At 41.3% G+C, this 10,712-nt stretch overlaps 1 protein-coding gene across 5 annotated transcripts in view; it reads right to left on the bottom strand.

The window, feature by feature from the left end:
• Positions 1–242: 242 nt before the first annotated feature.
• Positions 243–10,712, bottom strand: part of LOC117158452 (uncharacterized) — a 64,320-nt gene continuing 53,850 nt past the window's right edge. For all 5 annotated transcript variants that reach the window (XM_033337339.2, XM_076618496.1, XM_033337340.2 and 2 more), the window contains exons 3-5: positions 5,302–5,665; positions 3,284–3,651; positions 243–2,564 (exon numbers count right to left, since the gene is read on the bottom strand). In XM_033337339.2, the coding sequence (XP_033193230.1) occupies positions 1,564–2,564; positions 3,284–3,651; positions 5,302–5,665 (1,733 nt within the window). In that variant the 3' untranslated portion in view covers positions 243–1,563. The remainder of the gene's footprint in view (positions 2,565–3,283; positions 3,652–5,301; positions 5,666–10,712) is intronic.

Below are 10,712 nucleotides of genomic sequence, written 5' to 3'. Positions count from 1 at the left end.
GGAGGAATTTGCGATACCTATGAAGACGCCTGCGTCTCTGTCCTATCGATCGACCCGAATCCACAGGAGCTGTGTATACCGTGAAGCGCCGTGATTCGCGTTTTCTGCCGGTTTTGCACGCGATCTGTAATTATCGGGCGACTCGTAGCGGTCACGACACTTGGCCGAATGCGAGTCTCTGCAAGTTTAAGAGCAGGTTGCCGCAGTTATGCGGCTGATGAAACGAAGAAAAGTACAAGAGCTTTAGACTTTCGAGAATTCTTGTCCATTTTATTGGTCTTCGAATCTTTCTTGTACAGCAATGGTGACAATATATTTGGGATTCTTTCGCATCGTTGGTAGCATGGTACACGAGCGGTTTAGCTTCCATCCGAGATACACGCGTAATTATCAAAGTGTTCGGTCCAAATTATTCTTAACGGTTTATCGATAACAGAGTAGAGTTGGTTTGCTGAAAGTACGAAGAAACGTACGTACTGTATCGGATATACGTGTGGCAGGTTCCTGTTTAAGAACCGTGTATTATAAATTTAAACGTGACAGTTCGAATGCTCGAATTATCATTGCGCTATGCGACTAGCACCGAATACGATTTGAATCTCATTTTCGGCAAGCACGAAGCTCGTGGATTTAAATTTAGCGTTACGCAGTTTATCGCAACAAAGTTCGTCAACTTTATTATTTCAATCGTTCGAATCGAAAAGTTACAAAGTAACTTTTAGTTAATAAATTTCTTCCATTTTTAAAATGAGTGTAAAGTACAATTTACAATTATTAACGTTTCTTAAGTGTATTTGTAAAACGGATTTTTTTGTTTGTTTTCAAAGTATTTGTTTTGTGCGAATCTTTGTTGTCTTGCGACGATCGATTCTATCAATTCTATATTTGCCGAAAGCTTGGCTCTTTTAACCAACGATATAGGTTTAGAAAAATATTGCTTCCAAGTACACGCCCGTAAATCGATATAAATATCGTAATAAATGGTAATAAATGGTAATAAATCGTAAATAATTGTACCATGCTCCGCAAGAGTAGCCCGCTTAACGTTCAATTTGTCCATACTATAGCGGTGCAACTAACGATCCTGCGCGTCAAGCCCAACTTGATAATCACGGATCGCCAGTGCACCCAACTCGACGGTCGATTCCGATTAAACTTACTTCTTATTACACGGATTTCTTGAAAAAATCGTTTAATCGTCGACAATTCGATAGAGCAACGTACGTATATCCTCGCAAGTTCTAACGTTACATATTCTCGCGATACTCGAAGCCGCATTTCGTTTCTGTTAAATCAATAACACGGGCACAACGGTTTACCAAAGACCTTTATCGATCGAACAAAACCAACTGCTCGATTATTATCTCTCGGTAAAGTTTTCTATCCAAGTTTAAAAATTGTCTAACGAATGCGGCAACGTTACGAGTTTGTAATACGCGATGTACAGATTGGCCTGTCGTTGATCGATAGGTGGACGATCGCGCCAGAGTAAACCTATATTTAAGAATTTTCGGGCTTTCGTCTTTCGTTCGTGCGTTTCTTATTTTTTATTTGGACCAGTTCTTAAACGATAACGCCTTGTTGGGCGAGCAATTGTTTCCTTTGATGAAGGCTCGGCGATTCTCCTTCCATCTCTGCCGGCTTAACACCGTCCAACGACTTTGACGTCTTTAAATTATTCAAAGCTTTCAAACAGTTGTTCGTGGTCATTTCTAAGGACTTGGAGCTTTTCAGCGACGCGTTCGCCAGTTTCTTTATAGTCTCTGAAATAGGACACTTGATGAAATCGGCTCTCTCCCTTTCCTTCTCTTTGATCCTCTGATTATTCTCCACGGTCAGCATAGAATCTTTCGATTCCACTTGCTCTTCCATTTCCGCTTCTTCTTTCGCGTCTTTCGCGTCTTTCGCGTCTTTCGCGTTTTTCGTTTCTTTGGAATCGTCGTTTTTCGTTTTTGCACTTTCCTCCGCGTTCGATCCTCTCAGGACGTCAGGACCGGGTGACCCGGTCTGATCTTGACCCGATTCCACGCGACCGTTATTATTATTCGTCTCTTCGTCCTCTTTGCGGTCGTCTTGGCCCAATAAAGACTTTGGCGGTGCCTCGACGTAGCCGCTTTCGTCGCTGTCCACTTCCTCGTCCAAGGAGTCCAAAGTCAAGAAAGGGGAGTCGTCGTTTTGCAGCAAGTCGTGACTCATTCTGCCAGGGTACTTTTCCATCACTCGTCTCTCTCTATCCTGCGGGTCGTCCAACCTGCACAATATCTCGCCTCTTGGTCTATAATCCACCACGTCGTCAAAGTCCTCGACGTACTCGAAATCGAACACATGCGACGCAGGATCCTCTATCTCTTCCTCCTCCTCCTCCATCGATTCGTCCTCTTCGTTCCGATGTGGAAACCTTTCACGACCGGTGTGCACCGTGTTTCGACGGTGAAAACGCGGACTTCCGGCACAGGTCATGAAGTTTGGCGAACCTTCGGAATTTCTTCGGGGACCTGCACCTCTTACGACCGCGTCATCCGAGAACATCACTCTTCTGTCTATTCGCTGTTCCGTTGTCTCACCTGTAATGTATGCGCGTTACGTTACGATAGTTTACGAACGAGCAAACGTGGCTATGGTAATTCGTATCTCCGACGATCTCGAGTAATCTAGTTCCGATTATTTAGCCGAATTGTTCCGCTTCCAGTTGCTCGAGTTCAAGTAACTCGACCGTATTTCTATTTCTACTCGCTATATCTCTGTTACATTAATTTTAACGGCTTTGAAAAACGTGAAAAAAGAAACAAGAAATTATCGGTCTAGGGACTAGGCAAGTGGATCGTCGGAACAAGATACCTCGAAGAAGGTACGTTGAAAATTGTTAGAAAAATTAGTCACAGCTCGGTCATTATGCTAATACGTTGTATTAGCGATTGTTAGATAAGATAAACTTTATATTAGTAAGATAGTCGATGTATGTAAACGGGGATAATCTGAACCAAGTTTAACCGACCTATATAGTTTATCTTTTTCTACTCAAATTTCTCTCTCAGTATCTCGGTATCAGTTTTTAAAGTTCAAAGTTCTTTAACGATCTTCCTTAATGTTCAAACAATTAATTTCACGATAATTCGCTCCAACTATATTTCTTTTATACCTATATATTTTCAAATTCATCGTATTATCTTTTAGCTAGGTTCATCGCCCGATTCATTATGCATATATACGTATACGTACATACATATTTGAGAGAAAAGGCAAAATTGAAAAAATTAAGAGATTTAACTTGATTTCGATATACCTGTAGCATGGTGATCTTCCGGACCTGGAGCTCTTTCTTCGCTGGTCGCGGTGCTGGCTGTTTCACACCCGCTCGAAATACTTCCGTTCTCGTCGGAAGATTCGCGATTCAGAGCATCGAGTAATCGAGCGAGCCTCCAGCTATCTTGATCTTGCCAACTGTGCGCCACGTTCTCTAGTGTCCTCAACTCTTCGAGGATCCTCTGCTGCTCTATTTCCTCAGCGACGATATCTTCCTCGATCGCTGATAATTTCGGCGCGCTTTTCGATCTCTCAAGGGGAGGTCGGTAATTCTGGCCTCCGATACTGAGAAGTAGCTTTCGTCGTGGTAAGGAAGGGTTCTCATACAGAGCGTTTGCTAGCGATAATCTGGAAAAAAAGAAAACGATGTTCACAGTTTTAGAGATTTAGTCCCCTCACTTGGCATTATCACCCTTTTCTATAACAGCGTGAAAAAATCTAAATTACTATAAAAATAATATCTAAATATCTAAATTACATTCTACTCAAAAAAAAAAAAGAAGAAAAAAAAGACATTAATTTTAGTTGGTCAATACGTGGTTATTGATAGGTATTACGTTCCTCTCGTAACACGTAGAAATAGTTGTTATAAAATTCGTGCATCGTTATCTTACACGAATACAAAATCACGGTCGATCGTTCGATTTTTTGATAATTTCAAATAATTGTTACGTTTGGTCTGAAACGAGTCGGTGTCTCAATGCTTATATATGGAACCGTTTTCGCCAAAAGTTAAAGCACAGCTGACAGTAGAGTCCAAGTACACGTATCTATCGAATTTTGAGTATTTGGCTTGCCCAAAGAGAAATTACGCTCTGCCACAAAATCATTTATACTTGGAAATCGATACAATTATCATTAGCGCATTTTCAATAAGATTACTCGAGAAACGAAGAAACTTTTCATTTCTTCGACAGCAACGGCAGATAACAGCACATCATTCCCGTTTCCAGCTTAGCTTCCCGATATCCGGCTCAAAGTTCTGTCATTCGGGACAAGCATCTGTAATTTGCAACAATCGATCGGGATTTTGATCGTGCGAAAACATAAATCTCCGATATTATTTGAAGGAAAACGACTATCGTCGTGATCGTTTCTTTTTCGAAACATTCGGTTAGATACGCGTTGTCGAACGATCGAATTTGACCCGAATCGTGACTCGATTGCTGCGATCGTGTTCTACGAACGCGACCCAAATTGTCTCTTCAGCGAGAGGTTACGGTCTTACGGTAGCTCTTGTCGACTGGCAAATGCCTGGCAATGCTGGCACACACACACACACGCGAAGTGCATCTGATTTCCCCGCCGTCGAATTCCTGCGGGAATCCACTGGCCTCGATTTTCTTACGGGCTACGTCTAATATATGCCGAGTATATGCTATGTACACTGAACACTTTATTTATTTATTTTTATTTGTTATCCATTACAGGCAGAGACTTACGATCAGTAAGGAGAACAAGAAAAGAGAACGTTGTACGTAGCGTATAAGACGTTGTGCGTAGCTGCTAATCGGAATTAAAAGGATACGATTAATAAATAAACAAACGGGTATACGTTACCGTTTCTCGGCTCGATAAAAGTAGTAATAGAGGGTTTTACTTGTGCTGGGTCCAACGATGATTTCAAACGTGAAATAAGAGACCAAGAGCAACGTATGCGTAGAACTTCTTTCCCTTATCGAATTGGGTACGTCTTTTTCCGCGAGACGGAGAGTCGACGTTGAGGCAACGTTAATAGCAGAGAAAACGGGAAAGTAAAAAAAGAAAACTTACCCCACAAGTTCGTTTGTGACGAGGAACGGACTATTCCTTACTCCTATGAGTAGGAATAAGCGTAGATGAGGAATAACAAGGACCGATCGGAGGACCGATAAATTCGAATTTGCTCGTTTCGACTACGGCGACATCGATCGACGCCGATTACGATACCGCGAATCTGTTCGCGTATCACGCCGTTCTCTTTCGTACTTGCGCATAACACACGATCGATTTGCTTACCTAGCATTTTGTCTGGAGACCTTGTCCCGTCGGAATTCTAGGAGCGCTTGCTGTAACCTGGCGTTCAAGGTCGAGGCCAGCCTCCTGGCGGTGGACTCCTTGCTACAGAGGGCAGCGTGGCACCTGAGCTCTGGCCTCAACCTACGTCCTTCGTGCCGGTAGACCCAGACGAAGAGGCGCGGATGAGAAGCAGGTGCCGTGCAATAGGTCACCCTATGCGCCCAGTACTCCGTCAAACCGTGATCCTTGGTCGTGGCGGTCAAACCACCGTTCGTGACCGTCAACCTCATCGACACGTCCGGCCTGCTGCTGGTAACGTAATTGCGCCATAACGTCGACACAGGTTTCTCTACACAGCCCTCCCCTGCGATTTCAATCAGAATTTCTTGTCAAATTATGGCGAAATTACCATATAATTATGGTTAAGTTATGTTGCGTTTTATGTATTATGTATTATGTTTTATGTATGCGCGAGTAGGGATCAGAATTTTCTTATTCGACAGTGGCGGCATGATGCATCTAACGTTCTAGGCACGTTTTAGCACTTTACCGATCGTTAGCGTTTCAACGGCATACGCACGCCCGACCGGCAGCTCAGGCGCAGATTCTCCCTTTAGACTCTCTGTTTCGGTTTAAACGCTCCGATACCGTTCTGTTTGTTCATCGCGAACGGTACCGTTTTTCAAATTGGTATAAAACCGCGAGATCTTACAAAGCGACGCACCTGAGCAAAGTACCTTAGTGCTAAATAACGAACTAATGCTCGAATAACGAGAAAGATTGTCGGCGACAAACAAACCGATTAATCGGCTATCGGTCGGTAAAGTGTTAATCAAGCTCGAGTGAAATTATCGTAGCGGACGAAAGAACCGTGTTGCTGGTAGATATTTATTCGCTGCTTTCGTCAAATAGAACAGGAATATTATTTCGTAAAATTACGGTATTTAGTAATTAGACTGCTTATATCTAAACTTTGTTTCGAGTATTTCTGAGCGAGGTCGGTTAAAAACGACGAGTATTTGATGGTCACCTTTATGACGATCTATAAGAAGAAAAATATCGAATTTCACGTCTCGACGTAGATGTTGATACTGTCCTTACAGACGTAGTTTGTCAAACGTAGCGTTTATACGTTTTGCTTTTAGGCTCGCAACGCACGAAATTATATCGATTTTGCCATCGATCTTTGAAATTTTCTCTCTTAAATCTTCTCGACGAATGCTTCTGTCTTTGCAGATACACACCGTATCGTTGTATATTTTTGGATAAAAACCTAGCACGTTTCAAAATGTAAAGTCGTACGACACATGTTGGAAAGAAGTAACCTGTTATTCGTGGATCGTTGCCTCGTTCCATCTTCTCGCTCCTCTAAAATAACGATACTATTGGTTTCGTTAAAGCATCGTCGTATTATGTATACCATTGGCATTGCAACTAGTTTCGAACCAAGATGTCTCTATACGTTGCAGAAGGTTGTTACGTTGTTACGATCAAACAACGTAACAATCGCCTTACTGTTACCGCGTGCCATTATTATTCAATGTTTGTATCGCGGTATTATTAAGAGTGGCATCGGCGAGTAACAGTAATCGAGACAAAAGCTGCGCGTACACGAGTTTCACCGCTCGTTTCCGCGTACAATTACACGTAGTACAATTACACGCTACATAATATCTATTACTTGCATTAGAGAGGTCGAAACAAAGTGGTTCTGTCGAGGGTTAAAGCCAAGACGCGGTCTATATTCGCACGAATCCGAACGTAAAACTATTCTTTGCTTGTTCTGCATCGGGTCGCGATACGTCTCTCTGTTATGGCTTATGGAAAACGACAGCGATTTCTCAAAGGAGATCCCGAGAGCAGCGTAAAGCTATCTACGTCGGAGTAATCGTAAGAAATTGAAAAGAAAAGGCGGACAGTTGTAAGATGAAAACAACGGCGAAATAAGGAAATAAGAAGCGAATAGATATCTCAGAGCCTGGAAAACGCTGAAAACTTGGAAACGCCGCAATGTCCGTCCGACTTGACGGTTCGGGACTTGAAAGTTCGGGACGATCGATGATATGTTTGAAGAAGTGCCTGTAAGAAACGTAAGAAAGGACGGCGAGCGGTCGTTACCATCGAATGCCTTGGCGCGTGTACGCCTCGACTAGACAGACATTCCAGCTTCTAGACGCGTACGGAATACACGGCGAGGGAACTAAATCGAGGAACAGGCATATCCTGACCTTCGATACAGTTCGATCGGCCGTTCTTCGTTCGTTGCTCGGATCGCGTTACCAATTTAGAGATACAGGAAACGCCAGTAGTAGTACAGTTACTTACAGTAAAGAAAGCGATGGAAGGGAGCGCGTGAGTCGCGAAGAAACAAACAGGACAACGACAGGGTGCGACGACGGACGAGCAATAGCGGGTAAACGTCGCCACGAAGTAACCCGCTCTCTTCTAACAGAGCAGAGATGACTAATTGCAAGCCATCGGGTCATCGCACGAGTAACTAAACCTGATCCGCATTCTCTATAATAATTTGCTACGCCGTTTCCTTTTGTTGGCTCGTCGTATACGAAATTCCATTCGATTCGTACGAGTTTTATTTATTCCAATGAAATTTCTGATAACGCTCGATCAAATTAATTATCGCCGATCAAATCCTATCGCTTATGTTCCAATCGAACGAAATTCAATTAAAACGTGAATTCCTGTTGTACGTGTTGGAAAGGAGACTGTAGCGCGTCGAAGTAAGAAGAAGAGTTCGTATTACCTCCTGCCTACGCTTAAATTTTCAAACTCTTAGATCGTTTGTTATTTAAGACAGTTTCCAGTCGATTTGTAATTGTTTTCGGACTCGACTCGATTTTCTATCTCTTTCGCGAGACTTGGAATTCCTCGTTGGTGGCTAATAACGGACAGAACTCGAGAGAATTGATATCTAGATCGAACGAATAAAATCTATTTTTACGATATTTTATCGATTACGCTTATGATAAAGAAAAATATCCGAGACAATGGCACGATAAAGATAAATATGCGAGCCACTTGTCAAACCCATTAGTCGCTAATTCGTTATTTCCTTGGATTGTAATCGCGACAGAAACGTATTATCGAGAAACAGTTGCCACGTATTTGAAACTAGGGAACAACAACGGCGAAAGAATGGAAAATGGAAAACCTAGCCCGAACCTCGATGCACGATAACGCGTAGAATGTCTCGAAAATGACTATAAAAGTCTAAAGCAACGGAATTAGTTAATCGATATAAAAGGTATATAGAATCGGATGGAAATTATTTTCACAATGTACGATGTTTCGAAGAAGCAATGTACGTTTCACCGATGTTCTATCTCGGAATTCTTCTTCGAGTTTTGCAAACTTGTATACCTTGGGTCAGTGAACTCGTCTGGGACCGGCTAGGTTGACGGTCTAATTAAAAAAAGATACGTAGGTCCGTTTAAAAAAAAGTAGCATTTGCCTTAAGAATTTTGGTGGTATGTCCGCTTACGAAAGATTTATAAATAATGCTGCGTTTCAGCAATACTTGCATGCAATGATTAAAACGCGATAGCCTATATTATCGCGTGTAACTACGTTCATCCGTATTTGCTAATTCGATTAATTGCATCTACCTACGTATATTGATTAAATTGCCAATTAAATTGCTCGTTACGTACATTATTTCGTGTTGTTATAATTAGATTCTTCGATGCTGCACGACTGAATTTATATAGAATAGCTATAATAGAAATTATCACGCAGCTCTATCTTCGTTCGACGATAGTAAAGCGATTATGTTTTAACATAGGTTGAATCAAACGATGGAACGTCAGTCGATAGAATGCTATCGCAGGGCATTATAAATCGTAACAGGCGTGTGAATTTTATCCATTTAAATAAAATATGTATGATTCAGCGATGGAAAAAAATGGCAAACAAAGTAAAATAATTAAAGCGATACTACTAAGTGATCAACGAGGAAATAATTTTAATCGTGTTGACATGAATTTTGACCGATAAATATTATTAGCACCTATATAAAAGCCGACTTTCACCTTACGTAAAGCACTGCGCTTTCTATTTAATAAAATTATAAATTTTATTTTTACTTTGCGCGAGGAAAAAAAAAGATTAATTGGAAATGAAAAGGGAAGGAACGAACGAACTGAAAAGGGAAAACAATCGGAGAACAACGTTTCTAACGAGAACGAAATACATCGATGTTCTACCGGATTAGAATTGCAATCATTTGCCATTTATCAAATATATTTTGATCGAGCAAGCATGCGACATTTGAGTAAATTCATCTATGTCATTCTTTTCGATAAATTTACATCGATGAATCGTATTTCTATTTTCTATTTTCTATTTTCGCTGGTTTCTCGGTGTTAGATCCACGCGAGTCTTTCGTCTAGATGCATATCGAGATAAAGATTTAACGCTGTCCTTTCCCCGATTAGATCTTCGCTGTTCGGATCGACTTGGCCATGTTGCGCGTCTTGCGGTGAAAGTAGCGTGAACCGACTTTCAGTGGGCCAAGAAGTGGGAAACTCGGATTAACACGAACGTGAACGAGTAACAACAGTACGAATAACCGTATTTTCTTTCGTCCATACGCTGCAATTTTCTAAATTTTGAAGAAACGAAAGTGCCCGCTTTATCCGTTCGTAGCGCTCGCACCATTCGTTCCGCCGTATGATTTTTAATAGGTTCATTTATTTCGTAACGTATAAGGTGATCCTCATAAATATTCATGTAGTAAAATAGAAGTATGTGTTATACAGAAGGAATCGTAGCAACTGGATATTCTCAAGACATAAAATATAAAGAAACGGATGATAAATCTCGTTTTAGAAAACCTAGTCTGCGATCGGATTGGACGTTTCGCGCGCGCAAACGTGTCACGGACATTTCAAGATCGATGAGTTTTGACTATGGTCGTAACCGGGACCGATCGAGATCGCGAATAAAGAGGAAGCAATCGGATCGGAAAAACAGTGCAGCTGTCGAGGAGTCGCTGAAACGAAGATAATTACATGTTACGAGTAGTATCTTTAAAGTGCGAGCATACAGCTTACCTTACAATTTCATTTTATGTGGATTTCGTAGATAGATAAGTTATATCTTTTTAATACGCGTTATTTCGTTTCTATCTAGATGAAACTATACCGCTATTATATTTGAAATAATTAGAATCGAGCTGTTTAAGGTCGATTCGCCTTTGTATAACTTATAGTTTTATGGTTATTGAAATTTTTCATTAGAAAATTACTCGGTTAGAACTACTCGGTTAGAACGAGTCGGTCTTCGAATGAGGATGAAATTTATGCAAATTCAGAAACCTGTTGCTTTTGAAAGGAAAAATCAGCAACGTTGAGTTTAATCTCTCTTATGCTTCTTTGTATGCGCACTTTGTACGT

Source organism: Bombus vancouverensis, chromosome 5, assembly GCF_051014615.1.
Source record: "Bombus vancouverensis nearcticus chromosome 5, iyBomVanc1_principal, whole genome shotgun sequence".
Classification (NCBI taxonomy): domain Eukaryota; kingdom Metazoa; phylum Arthropoda; class Insecta; order Hymenoptera; family Apidae; genus Bombus; species Bombus vancouverensis.
The sequence above is the reverse complement of the archived record's forward strand: the minus strand, read 5'-3'. Positions and strand labels throughout refer to the sequence as shown.